We start from the raw sequence: 14,826 nt of genomic DNA, 5'->3' as shown, positions 1-14,826 counted from the left end.
CTAAGTGCTGAGACTGGAAGTTTTCCAAAAGTGCTATTCTGAGCTTCAGCGCCACTCATAGAGTCTTATGAAATAGAAATGAAAAGTGGATAAATAGCAGCTTTGGCCGCACAGATGTGTGCAAAATGGGCCGACACAGCAAATCTTCCGATGATATGCCCCCTCTGGTTAAAGCCTCCAAAGGCAGACCAGAGATCCCGTTCCCCAACCGAGAAAAAAAAACAAGAGGCAGTAATCCACATCGGAGGTCTTTGGGTTTGATAACGATAACCTCCAATCTTCATTTAATGTCCCCCTCTCCCCTACTCCCCTTCTCACCTTCCCATTCAAGTAAATGCACTTTATTGCACCAGTGGATTAAGTAATGATTATTTTGCAAAATTGCGGGCCACACAATGGTCAATTAATCTGTAATGAAACGCTGACTTATGAGGCGAAACGTGGCATCGCAATGAGCAGGCGCCCGCTTTGCAGTTACAAGCCCCCCCCCCCTTTTCCCCCCCACCTCCTAACCTCCATCTATCAGCATTTAAAAATAGTGCATGTCACAAGGAGACATAATAGAAAGGCAAAGTCACAGTACAGTTCATGGCCATTGTCATCATTCAAGGGATAGAATTAAGCCTCTTCATTGACTTTGATTCTATTTCAGTGATGCTTCTTAGTTTCACATTTTCTTATTGGAAACAATACAAATTAATGCAAGACCCCACTTGTCCCTTTAAATGCAAATGCAGCAAATACAGGTAACATCAATCCTCACCTATCGGCAAAAAAGTTTTACAATTTTCTGGTGGCAATTTAGTGTTTTTAACCTTTATTGAGACGAGGCAAATATTTACAGTAACATTTATATCAATATATAAGGGCATTTGAATTCAGCCTATTCATTTGTGTCCACTGTTGTGTCCATTATGTCTCAGCAGCATTAATTACATTCCACCGAAGGCCAGACATCATTAAAAAAGGCCTCTGTTGAGCACAATAGGACTTAATTGGGTAACTCCAATCAGTGAATCCAGTCAAAAGATATAAACCAAAAACAAATGTCCACTACAGTGGACAAAAATGAACTGGCTAGGATATATTCAGCAGTGGGCTTAATTTTTTCTGTGGGTTACACACTTGAGTGCCAGGATGTAGTGTTTGTTACGCACCCTTTCTTTCATCAAAAAGTCTTCCCCAATATCATGTTAGCATAAGTTGCGCTACATTCATATGCTCTTTTACTACTTGACAAATAAAGAATGACTGAAAATTTCTGTATCAAACACACTGATTTTGTCCGCTAGCTGATAAAATGAGTGCTAAAACTCGCACCACTTGGAGCCATTTTTCAGGAAAAAATGTTCAGCTCAGGCTCGGTTGTTGTCATGGGTGAAAGTTAGGTAGGGTACGCAAATGCCCAAAGTGAAGCACGCAACATTACGTATTAGTTATTTCTGTCGCACATGCGCATCCCTGTATACATTGGTACGTTGTGCGTCGGTGAGTTCATGGGTCTGAGGAAGGTTGTTTTTTTTTTTTTTTTTTGCCCTGACAATAAAGGTGATTGTGAAGGTGACATATTCGCAAGATTTTGCGGAGGTCTGTGTCACGCTGCAACAACAAGGGCTGCTGAGGGGTTTTCATAGCAGGGGACGTGAGGACAAGACATCACAATTCCAGTAACTGAGTCGATGCGCAGTGATTGAGCGTAGTTGGGGAGAGTGCGAGAGGTGAAGAAACAGGAGTGAGTGATGGAGTGAACGGGAGCCAAAGGCCGCGTGGAGGTGCGCGACTGGAGCAAAAGTGAGCGTAATGAAGTCGGACAGAGGCGCAAAGACGAGAGACAAAGTCGGCGAGCAGAAAAGAGTGGAGAGCGGCAGAAGTGACGGATGTTGACGCGAGGCTCGCAGCTCGTGAGGTATGGTCGGTGGAAGGAGAATGGTAGGCACTCTGCGTTATTGTGCAGTGGGCCCCTCTGGCACCCGGCTCCGCCAGTGAGCGGCGTTGATCCGTGAACTTGCCATCTGGATTGTCCCACAAATCACATTAAAGTTTCAAGTCCAGGAATACATCAAGCTAAATGAATATTGGATCTGGGGGCCACAGACAGGCCCGTGCAACTCGAGTCTTTTGTGGTCACGCAGTGAGCTATCCATCCACTTTGCCCCTTCCAGAACCCGACCTCCCCCTACCCCCTCCCCCCGCTCCACCGGCTGACGGGCAGCGATCAGTGCGCGGTTGAAGGAAGCAGCTGTATAAAGAACAAAAAAGACATTACAGTAAAATCTCATTCCGGGATTCTGCTCGACTTCCAATGCGTTCCTGTTTTGGCAGTAACTTTTTTCATTAGGAAATAATTACAATAGACTTAAATGGTTGCCATCATAAAACTCTATAAAATGTACTAGTAATAAAAAAATAAAAAATAAAAAGACGCTATTGGATGGCAGGAAGGTTTACTTTTTAATTACGGATATACAAAGTCAGTTTGCAGGAATGCCTTCCCGCAAAGCTTCCTTACCATTTAATTAGAACACCAGGGAACGGTCTTTGAAATAAGATTTTAAAATTCCTTCCTGTCATGCAAATATAAAGCAAAGTATTGTACTACTGTTGAGTACAACCAAGAATTGAAGGTAAGATTTTCCCTTTTATATCACTGTTGGGTTATTATGGCTTCTATCGCAGATTTTTATTCATGACCATAACTTTTTTCTATTGCAGGTTTACATCGCTCTTTTTTAAGTCAGACCCATCAACAAATTGCAAATTTATCTGTTGTAAAAAATCTGTCCTACACAGATGTTCATTTATGACCATGTTTATTGCAGGTTTGCCTCACTTTATTTCTTCCTATTTTTTTTCATAAATCATACCGAACCAAAACAATATTCTATGTATTCATTTTTTTTATCAGAAGGAACAAACTAAAACAGAAAGGAAACAAGCAAAAAAAAAAAAAAAAATTCAGTGGATTTCGGTTATTGAGGTTATTTTAAGGAACATGACCCTGTGATAAACACAGTACCTTAGCAATTTTTTTTTAACAAAAAAACCTGACATTTGTTAAAACGATGGGCTTTATATGAAATTGACTGTAGAGAAAGTATTAATATAAATTGATTACAACTCATCTACTAGTTTGCTTTATATGAAATTGACTGTAGAGAAAGCATTAATATAAATTGATTACAACTCATCTACTAGTTTGGTTTATAAAAGCTGTCAGAAAAAAAAAAACATTATGACTGATATTCCAAGGATTTGGAAAATCAATATCCCTCAACTGTTAATCGATATTAAAAAAAAAAAAGGAGAGTGTGTCGATGTGTTGCGCCTCTAACTTGACAAAATACGATATATCTTGAGAAAATAGAAAGTGTATTTCCTTTGATTATTGTTAGCCATAATGTATTTTCAACTATGTACTATTTGCAAGCTACTTACATATTTACATTAGCATTTGATTGAGCATATGTCGATTTCTAACTGGATTGTGTGTGTGTTTTTTTTTTTTTTTTTTGAAAAGCCACTAGCACAGACATAGCCTTGCCCACAGGTTTACCATCTGTATTTATATGTCGCTGAGCAGGTTTTAGGAATTTTAATTGTTCCGCTCAGAATGCACAACATGCCGTCTGTAGTTGGAAGCTAAAGATCTTAATTAACTTTTCAGCATCCTAGTTTTTGCATTAACATTTTTTGTGGGTGAAAATAAGTAGCTTTAATTGAAGTGTGCACACAACGGAGACACCATTTGACAGTTTATCAGCAAGTTATTCAAGTGTGCAATGTGTAATAATGCCCTTGCTTTCCCTTTTCATTTCAGCTACATTACATTGATTCGGCATAAATTGATTAATTTTTTCACCTTTGGGTGAAAATAATGGGTTAGTGGAAAATGAGGCAAAAAAAAAAACATTCATCATCCATTCTGATGTGATGTTGTGGTTCCTGCATGCATATTTTCTGCTGAGGCAACGTTTGTGCTCAAGTAAAACCGATTAAAAAATATATGTATATTGCTTTCCCAATGTTCCATACAAAAAGGGCAAGAGAGAAAAAAACTATTTAGTTCTTTTCCAGTCCACTGGCTTGTAGAGCTGAGGATTTATTTTCCAGGCCCCGGATTGAAGAAAAAGGCTTTACTGCCGCACAACCTTCATTTCTATGAGATCTCCTGAGAGATATCAATTGGCCCAGAGTCCAAAAATGATACATTGAGAGACAGCGAGATGGGTCGAAATGCACTTCTGCTTCCATTTGTTAGCCTTTAGTTTATATACCAAAGCAGAAAGGCACCGCATGGATCAGCGGCTCACGCTATAAGTCGGAATCAAGTATACTTTCTTACAGTACTGTCTTATATTCTTCTATTTAGTTATTGCAGTAGGTAAGGATGATATCGTAATGTAACTATTTTGGAAGAAAAGAACAAATGACAAAAATAAATAACCATATTTACTCTTGAAATGTAATCGGAAGTACTGAAGCACTGTTGCATATCAATGCAGTATCATGAGGGCTAAAAATAAGATCGATTGCAATATCAATGTTTGATAGTGGTGCTCAAATACCTTCCTTTTTGCTCTGGATTTGAAAGCTGCTTTTTCTCTTGGGCTCCACTTTGGAAATCAGATAACAGATAACTGACAACAAAAGCACCCTCCTTTACAGACATAGCTGGAATTTATCAATTGCTTCCCAAATATGGTGACTCTTTAGTTGGCTAATTCTGGGAAACACAAACACAGGCTGAAAATTGCCTGCAAAGGGCGGGGGGGGTGATTGTGTGCGACATAAGCCAACAGTATACTCGACGGGAGGCATCAATCACAACTGAACGCTGTCATGCTGAGAGCGCCCCAGCACAAAGTGACAGCTCGTGTTGAACACTAGAAAGCTTTGAAGCGCATCCTTTAGACAAATAACCCAGTGCCCCAACACAAAACAACGCCCAAAGGACGCTTTGCCTTTTTAAACTTCATTACTTTGAAGTTGTCCGTGACATTTTGACATTTTGGTTTTTTACTATTCAAAACTACAAATAAGACTTATCCGTGATGATTGCGATCCTTATTCTAGTCACGTATAATGACATTTTCCGTGTTTAAAACCCTCCGAAATTAAAAACAGCAGTCTAACTGTTATGCATGTTTTAGTTTTACATGTATTATATACATTTCTTAAAATATTTTTTACAACTGCTGTACCATTTGTTTAAAAAAAAAAAAAGTCTGAAGTTTGTGGTTGTATTAATAGAAAATGCATCTTAAAAATTATTCTCATGTAGGCATTTTCAGCAGCAAATGCTAAGTATTTTGTCGATAATTTATTTGGCCACATTGTTGTTATTATTTTACTTTGTCGAATGAAAATGACATCAAAGTGGCTCATTTAAGTAAAAAGATAAGTGATACACATTCTTTACATTATTATGTTCTGTTATGGACGTCCTTTAAAATAGTAATAACAATAATATGAAAATTCTGGTCAAATATGTTTTTTTACGGACAGGAGCTGACATTTGACTAATGCTTATCTAATATAAGCCACTTGAGAACTAGTGATAACTGTGACCATTGGATGGCAGTGTTTCCACTTATAACATAGCCAGTATCTACATGCAATTCAGAGTAAGGAATGGAAGTCAATCTTTCATATGTTACCACCCATATTTACACAGACATAGCACACACTATTCTGTCGTGCTTAAAATGTGAGTGAAAATGCTAAAAATACTTGCCCTCTAGACGTTTCTATTTCCACTAACGCTTGGCACTGAAAGCGTTAATCAACACATTTTGGTGTTTTACAGGTCTTCAGGTCATTTTCCCGGAATACCTGCAGGAGAAATTCGTCCAGTCGGCTCTGAGCTACATCATGTGTAATGGAGAAGGAGAATACCTGTGCCGCAACAACCAGTGCATCTGCCAGTGTGCCGACGAGTACCCCCAGTGCAACTGTCCCATCACCGACATCCAGATCATGGAGAACACCATGCTGGGCATGGCCGAGTCATGGGCGTCCTCTTACAAGGACTTTGAGAACTCCGGTGAGTGGTCTCAAGAACATTTTTAGAGCTACGTTTTTGACTCGGAATTTGTATAAGGAGCATTGTTCCCTAGCATACTTCATGCGGCAGCCGCAGTAGGGACTGACATGCTAATGGTCTTCTTAAGGCACCAGATTCAGAGGACTCTTAATTGCGGGCCGACATCCCCACGGCGGCTCGTCGTGCAAAAGGTCGAGGGTGGCATGTGACATCTGTGAACACTGGGTGGAGGAGAAACAGTGGAGGAGGAGGAGAAGGATTCTGGTGTCTTTGAAGCAAACGAGCAAAGCAGATCTGACAAACCTCAGGAGGACGAGGCGAGGCGAAAACTCGAAGAAATGTCCGCTGAGGATGGCGGGTGGGGTGGGGAGGCACAGTCTTGAAGTATGGAGAGTCGAGTGTGGAGGTTATCGCCATATTATAAATTGGCCTTTGGATCCCTTCAGCTTGCTAGATTATCGTAGTTCACTGAAGGTCATGTCGGCGTTTTTTTTTTTTCCTTACAGTTTATGTGCCGTATATTTAATGTTACATACAACTGTAGCTTTGACTATTCTGGCGGACGTTTGGCAAGAGAGGGGTAACCCAGGATTGGTCGCCAGCAAATTTCTGGGCACACACTACATCAACAAACAAACACACTGAAATTTCAAGCCTTCCACCCAACAGGCATTACATCAACTTGATCCAGAGACAGTGGTAATGTAAATTAAGTCTGACTACAGAATATACTTAAAATTAGCTATAAAACATTTTTTAAGTGCATTTGTGTGTATTTTCACGGTGGATAGGGCATTTTGCAGAATCCTCATACTGTCGTCACTTTTCAGATATGTATATTTATTGAATAATTAATTATATTTATTTTCGTACATGAAGGGTGAGTAAAAAGTTTTAAGCATCGTGTATAAGAACCGTTGATGCAGCTCCAAAACAGAAAAAAAAGTTCTTTTATACTGAGATAAAAGTTTTTAGCCCTTGACAGGGGACTATATTGAAAAATAAATGTTCACAAATATTTTATCCTTTTTCTGATACTCTAAACTTGTCATGCACCCCTCATATATATTATATATATATAGATAGATAGATAGATAGATAGATAGATAGATAGATAGATAGATAGATAGATAGATAGATAGATAGATAGATAGATGTAGTCAATGTACATAGAAGTTATCCAAATATTCAGATTTGAACATCTCAACAACAAGTATTCACTGATTTCTTCAATCTTTTATGAAAGCAGACTATTTGGTTTGTGCTCTCTGATTTCCAAACAATATTGACATGAGATTTTTGCTCACCGCACACTTTTGGGGAGTATTATTCATGAACCATGAAATGGAAGATTTGTTGGGGTCTACTGTAACAAACTCTAAACTTGACATAGCCTTTTTTTCCCCGTGCTTTTACAGATGAGTTCAAGTCTTTCCTGAAGAGGCTGCCCTCCACTCACTTCCTGCCCATCAACAGTGTGCACTTGCTGTGGGGCAGCGACTGGGACCTGCAGGCTCGCTACAGGCTCCTGCAGAGCTCCCTGGAGGTCCAGCGGCTCAAGATCCAGCGCACTGCCCGCAAGCTCTTCGGTCTCAGCATCCGCTGTCACCACAATCCCAACCACCAGATGCCCAGGGAGAGGTGGGTCGAAATGCAATCTTGACAGAACGCGACTAACTTTTCACGCTCCAAAAACCCAAGGTCCGACGTGATGAGGCAGTTACCTATTTTAAAGGCAAAACCTCCACGCTTTTTCTTTTGATGGCCGCTCCTCCGAGTGTGTGTGGACGTCATCTATAATAGATGTCGAGTTACGGCTGCGTTGTTTGTGTCCATCACGTCGACTTAGTGCCAAGGCTTGCACAAGCCTACCTCGCTCGTGTAGTTCCACGTCGGCGTCTATAAAAGCAAATGCGGCTCTGGGAGTGTTGTCTAAAGGTCATTGCACACATCTGCCGCCACCTCGCTGCGCTTGCAGCTTGAGAGCCTCCACTACGTGGGTGCGCCACCACCTGACATGACAGCAAATAACCCAAAATATGAAACGGTGTTCTGTGATGAGGGCATCACTGTACACCTTGGAAATGGTTAAATATTCATTGAAGCACTGTGAAAATGAGCACTTTTAGACCGTCACTAGTGCCGCGACTGCAAGGAAGAGTTGGCTTGGAAAGTGTTATCCAAAATGGCGCGACTTGTTTCTAGAAGATTGCATCGTTTGATGAGTTTTCACACTGCTATCCGATACGGTTTCAAAAATGCCGTCCCATGCGTGAGAACCACAGACTTCAAAGTTAGATTGAAATACACCCCGTCTTTATGCTGCTCATCTCTTACCAAATGGTCACCCAGAGGCTATTTTTATAGCTTTAATAAGGCTTTAGAGCCATGCGCTTTGGGGGGGAGATGCAACAAAACCTAGAGATGACTCTCGTGCAAAAAAATAAAATAAACATCCCCCTTATTTATATGTGCAAAGTCTGGTAGTGAGACTATGTTTTTGTTAACACTATTTTTTAAAGGATTAAAAGTAAAAGAATTTAAAAGCGCCGCCGTAGCACCATTGACACAGGTAGAGTGATATGCATTATTTTTAAGGAGCTCACTTAGTTCCAAGTTAGCCCAAGTTTAGCCTAGCACATAAATGCGAAGCACCCAGTTGTGACAGCTGCCACAGATAATAGCCACGAAGACACTAATGTAGCATGCCATAGCGACATGATTTGCCAAACAAAACTTGAGAACATACTACCCTACCTTTGAGCAAGCTTGTGATGGACTGGAAGGATAATGCTTTATTTTAATGTTATTTTCAATTTTTTTAGTAATTGACAAAAGAAAATGGTACATTCCTCCTGATGGTTGAAACTAAAGGTTGCAGCCAGCACTTGGGATATGTCTCAATGATGTCATAAGATAAATGGTTACAAATGTATCTAATTAAGTTTGTGCAGGACATTAAATGACTGAAGGCGCTATTTTGCTGTCATATATCAATCTTTTAATGGACCTTATTTTAACAAATTTAAACTTTCTGGGTTGAGGATTTTTCTAAAAAAGAATATTAGGTGAAATTATAAAGAGATGATCCATCTATCCATCCATTTTCTATAGCCACTTATTCTCGATTGGGTCGCTGGCTTGCTGGTGCCTATCCCGTCACCCTGAACTGGTTGCCAGCCAATTGCAGGGCACAAAGAGACGAACAACCATCCCTGTACCCAATCAAACCTAAGGACAATTTAGTTTGTCCTTCAATGCATGTTTTTGGAGTGTGGGAGAAAGCTGAAGTGCCCAGAGAGAACCCACGCGGGCATGGGAAGAACATGCAAACTCCACAAAGAAAAACTCAAGCGAGTTTGAATTGAACTCCGGTCGCTCAACCATGAGGCGGAAGTGCTAACCACTCTTCCGCTGTACCGCCCACATTTTAGAGATTATTTAGATCAAGTAATTACAGATCTTAATCTTAACAATTATTGGTGCCATGGAGTTACAATCTGGTAACCCTCTCAATCCTAAACCGTCATACACCAGTCCACGATGGCCTATATCCTGCCTATTTTCCAAGTCTTTCTTTGCAAGACACCTGATTTGAATGATTAGCTCATCAGCGAGCTCTGCAGGAGCTTCATAATGGGCCTGATCATTTTAATGTAATTCCTACGAGCTTGAACGGCACTAAGGTCGGTCAAACTTCTATTTCAAAGTGCTGTCATATATGTGCCATTAAATAAAAGGTCTCTCGCGCAATCTGGAACTTGCCCCTTCTCTTGGCAGCCCCCAAAAAGCTGAGCAGTAAATGAGGAAATCGCAGCAAAGCACAATTAGATCTGTCAAGCGCTTCCAAGGTTTGTGCCCACCACCACCACAGCACTTCCATAGGGACGTCTTGTAGCACATCTTCTACATGTTGGCGAGGCCGCAGTTGACGACGACGATGTGAAAGCGTCTCGCCATGCCGACAACAGGCACACCAAGGCCAATCCCCAGTGAGGGACCGCCGCCATTCATACATATCAGAACCCACAACGGGACTAGAAGTTGTCATTATGGATTCGCTGTTGTTGCATTAGCTCACTCAGTGTTGCTGTGAGAATTCTGTTCAGTGGCTGGAATGTGGAACCGACCATGCAAGCATTCCCACACTACTGTACATCTTTAGGGGATATTAAAAATAATAATAATAATAATAAGTGTGAAGCTGTCCGACAAGGATTTAATGCTAATGTTCTGCTGACTAGCAAAAGGTTCTTGGCAACGGATGCAATGATTCACGTTGCTTGGCAACGTCAAGAAGTGGAAATGCAAATCAGGATGTGAAGAGATTTATAGAAGAAATGAACATTATGTGCTCTCTATAATGACTTATTGATGTCAATGCTAGACGTCTACGTTTTTGACTTATAATAAGAGATCTGAGGCCATCAAGCTCTGCCCAAGATTTTATCTATTATTTAAGTCATCAATTGATATGAAGAATGTCCAAAGTGGCTTTCCCTGAATAATCAATTCATCTTAATTTTCTTTGAATATTCAGATGTCCTGTGCTAAAAGCAGACTTTACGCCAATCTGATTTGCTTGATTGTGATTTGCCAATATTTACCATTTTATGGAACATCTGCAATGTCATAATCTGTTCGGTGTTCAACGATGTCGTTGTATGAATGTTTTGAGGGGCAACACTACAACTTTTCATTTGCAGAGGTGTTACTTCATGTTAAATTATGACAAAAATGCTTAATTTTATGAGACCTTATATACATATTTTTGTCTATAGTCTATAGACAGCTGACAAGTACGTAGTAAATGAACAAGTTATTAAAATATACATATTACCACATTTACCACTTTTCGGTAATCGGTTAGTTTTAAACTCTCCTAATTGTGTCAAGTTCAATGTATTTTCCGTTCTATACGGCCTCATTAAAGCCTTTAATTTTCCTCAAAATGGATAGTGCGCCTACATGACGGAATGAACACAAACACGGTGCATACTAGCAGCGATAAACCAATCAGAGAACATGACGTAATACGTACAGTACGTACGCTGGGAGCAGTAAAACATTACACTACACGCGTAAAACATTACACGCGTTCCCTTTTATTGCTAACCATATGTTTTGGCATACACCTTTTCATACCCTATGAAAGGGTTAAGTACGGAGGTAGACCCCATAATCGAGACTGTGCCTAATAATACGGTGTGGCGCATGGTGTGGAAAACGCGGTAGTTAAAAGTCAATGTTGCACTGAGCGAAACTGCTCAATGACCGATATCAGGAACCATTATATGATCAAATAAAGGATTTATGTCCACGTCCGTAAATTGTCCCCAGTTATTAGTCGCACTGCTTTTGATTGGCGTGAACATTTTATCAATAGGGTGTAAATGATTGATACCTACCTTGCCCTTACTCCCAAGACATATTACTACACTATTCATACGTTACTTATTCATAATGAAAACCTGACATGTATGGAATTGGAATGCACCCCTGCATGGAATTGGAATATATTCATTAAGTGATAATGACTCGGTTATCTAATTGCTTTGACACTGTCGCTCGGGTGGAACGTAGAGGTCACTTCTGCCTAAGATGAATACATATTGAAAATAATCATTTATTTAAAAATGGCGAAATTAACCTTTCGCTTGACATGCCTGTTACGTTTGTTTCATTAGCAAGGCAAAAATGTTAATGGGCAAATTTCAACCAAAGGAGACATGAAATTGAGAGAAAAAAGTATGTTTCAATGATAGTAATTTAACAATGCTTATTTACTATAATTATCAATCGTATAATTCAGTATTTGCCGTAACGCTCGATTTCTTGTTATAACTTATAGTTTCAGACATTTTTCTTAAATTCAAAGTGACTAAGCCATTTAAATGAATAGATTTTAAATTCGCATTTACTCTAACAGTTAAACTTCCCGTCAGTCCTGACTCAAGATCAGAAAAAAATAATCCTCACAATTAATCTCTGTTTAAAAAAAAAAGTCTTCTGTTTAATTTAAAATAATAACTATAAGTCGATGATACTTTTTTTCCCTGCTGATCTAAGTCGGCTCTCTTTGGGAGGAATTTATGACGCATTTAATCTGTGCTCATTTAACTTTGAAGCCCCGCTCAGAAGCTAAGTATTCTCAACGGAAATAAACAACGTCGAGCCCACTTGATTGTTTTTTGATTTCCTACAACAAATCTAAGCGAGCTAGACGACGCGGCGAAAACAATTTATCTCCCTATTTCGATCTAATAATGATGAAATGATTTTCAAATTTGAAAATAAAAGTTTCTATGCCTTTCATATGTCCATTAGTTTATGTGTCAGTTCCCTTGAGGTTTTCTGCTTTGAAACAGAGCCCTTAATTTATGTAAATTACAGACTGTTAAACTGATAAAAGTTCTTCCAAATCATTTTTTTTTTCCTGGTCCTCTGATTAGTTACACATTTTATACGTGTATTAAAAAAATAGCGGGCGCAATTTGGTCATATTGAAGCTGATACAGATAAAGAATAGTGAATTTGATACTGTATCTCTGTTACAAAGGAACTATGCAAATTAGATATTATCGCCATTGTATCCTCCAGAACGAGACAAAGTGGAGCACTTGAAAAAAAAAAAAATAGCACAAGTCACCCAGTTGCCTGCAGCAAGATGACATAATCAAATATATTCGGGTCACAAGTCATTCAAGTGTGCTGAGACGTGTCCACTCTTGACATTAGTTCATAAAACTGCTTTTTTTTTTTCTAAAATAATGAATTTTAGCTTGCAGACCCAAATTATCCGATAAAGGGTGGCCAAAAACTGTCTGGCATATAAGGCAAGCACTATAATTGCATCACTGATTTTGAAAGATGAATCTGCTACACTAATTGACCACTGTCATAAACTCATTCAATCCCAAACACGCATTTATACGTCTTTACAGACGTCATTGAATCCCAGGTACTAATATACAGATAAATGATACCTCGCTTTGAACGTCGAAGACACTAGAAAGATACATAAAAAAAAATACATAATTGGGATTGAATGAGTTAAGTAGCTTAGAGATGAAGTGCTGCCTTCACAAGTGAAAATTAAAAAAAGTGTAAAGTATATCAAGATATTTTGACCAACAATCATGTTAGTGTCATATCACTTGCTAAAGTCCTTTACTTTCCTTTGTTCATATCACATCTTACCTGTGTCCACTGTAGGGGACATTTGTTTTTGCTCTAAATGTTTTGACTCATTGGGGCTACCCTGCCAACTCCTGGTTTGCACAACAGAGGACATTCTGGCCTTTTCAATGATGTCTTATGTTTGGGTAGGATGCAGTTACCTTTGCCCTCTTGCTGGGACGCGATGGACACAACAGTGGACGCAAAATGAATAGGCCAGGTCTCAGGCGGATAAAGGATTCACATCTTACAGTACCTAAACTTCTCAGTAGGTTTTCAGTGGCAAACTCTCATGCTGTCATGTTGAACTTTCTTCGTCATTCTCTGAGTCTAGTTTCCAAGTGTAGTCCAATTAAATCAATATGGTAGGTATCAGGAGGATATAGGATATAGGACAATGTGTAAGATTTAGACCAATTTTCATTACGGACAGCAGGAGGTGCTGCATTTCCCATTGTGTGCAGCTATACCAGACATAGCAGCCTCTGGAGGAGTGCCACCCCCCATATAATATCATTTAATGATAACTAGACCTATGATTATATTTAAAACCTACTTTTGGTCATTAAGAACAAATTTATTTGCAAGTTTTTGACATCTATAATGATTCCATTTATTTCTTTTTAATGAAAACGGTCTAAATCTTACAGCGTCCCTTTAAGATGTAAGTTCTCAGTTACATGTAATCAAAATATCAAAAAAATACGATATCTTGTTTTCCCACTTTTCCAAACCTAGTTTTCAAGTCTATTTTCCCAGTTTATGGTCAAATATTGGCTTATTGACTAAATGTCATCCCTCAAACTAAAATCAGTAATGACTTGCACATTAGATCATAAGAGACCCAAAAACGTGATGTATTTGTGTTCTCAGAAACTACGACATAGCAGAGCCATACATGAAATCTTCATGAGTCCAGTGGTTCTCCGGTACCACTCGTGCTGGTTCAGAGCTACAGCTTCAGAAATCATAATTTATAATGAATGAGCATTTTTTTTTGGATCCTGTCATTCACAACAGCCATCCATGGTGAACTGAGAATAGCAAGTATCAGTCCCATCTCCAGTCGCTAATTGGAGCGATGCTGTGCCCCGTCATGGCACCATTATGCAAATCCTCTGCTTAAGACTTCCATGCAAATGCACAATTAGTACCAAAATAGATAGACACATTCATGCTTATGTGCATATTCAACCGTCTGCCTGCTAATTAGCATTATTTTTTGGGTGCCGTTGCTAATACAAATCAACAAGTGTGTGTGTGTGTGGTCGGAATCTGTACTCTGCCGGTCAAACAAGAGCGACATTATTGACGCCTCAAGACAATTTATTCCAACACTCCCACTCTATCTGTCAACAGCAGATACCTGGCGCAACAACTGTGTGCTTTTGGCCAAAGTATTGCCTTGGAGCTTGATGTTTTTTTCCTCCCATCCTAATTACAGATAAACATACGGCTAGGGCGAGCACCATGAGACTTTGAGTCTGCCCAGACCCAAAATGATAATGATGCGGATATGATAAAATGAATATTTTCCAAGGCAATGCATTTTCCCATAGCCGGTTTGAAGGCACTCTGAGACGACGCCAAGGACAGTCCGGAGT

At 39.5% G+C, this 14,826-nt stretch overlaps 1 protein-coding gene across 2 annotated transcripts in view; it reads left to right on the top strand.

The window, feature by feature from the left end:
• brinp1 (BMP/retinoic acid inducible neural specific 1) overlaps positions 1–14,826 on the top strand; it is a 126,325-nt gene that overhangs the window by 104,069 nt on the left and 7,430 nt on the right. For both annotated transcript variants that reach the window (XM_088435644.1, XM_088435645.1), the window contains 2 exons: positions 5,807–6,043; positions 7,462–7,684. In XM_088435644.1, the coding sequence (XP_088291770.1) occupies positions 5,807–6,043; positions 7,462–7,684 (460 nt within the window). The remainder of the gene's footprint in view (positions 1–5,806; positions 6,044–7,461; positions 7,685–14,826) is intronic.

This window comes from Hippichthys cyanospilos, chromosome 15 (assembly GCF_059441005.1).
Source record: "Hippichthys cyanospilos isolate Australia breed blue-spotted pipefish chromosome 15, RoL_Hcya_1.0, whole genome shotgun sequence".
Classification (NCBI taxonomy): Eukaryota; Metazoa; Chordata; class Actinopteri; order Syngnathiformes; family Syngnathidae; genus Hippichthys; species Hippichthys cyanospilos.
This window is presented reverse-complemented; position numbering and strand designations above follow the sequence as displayed.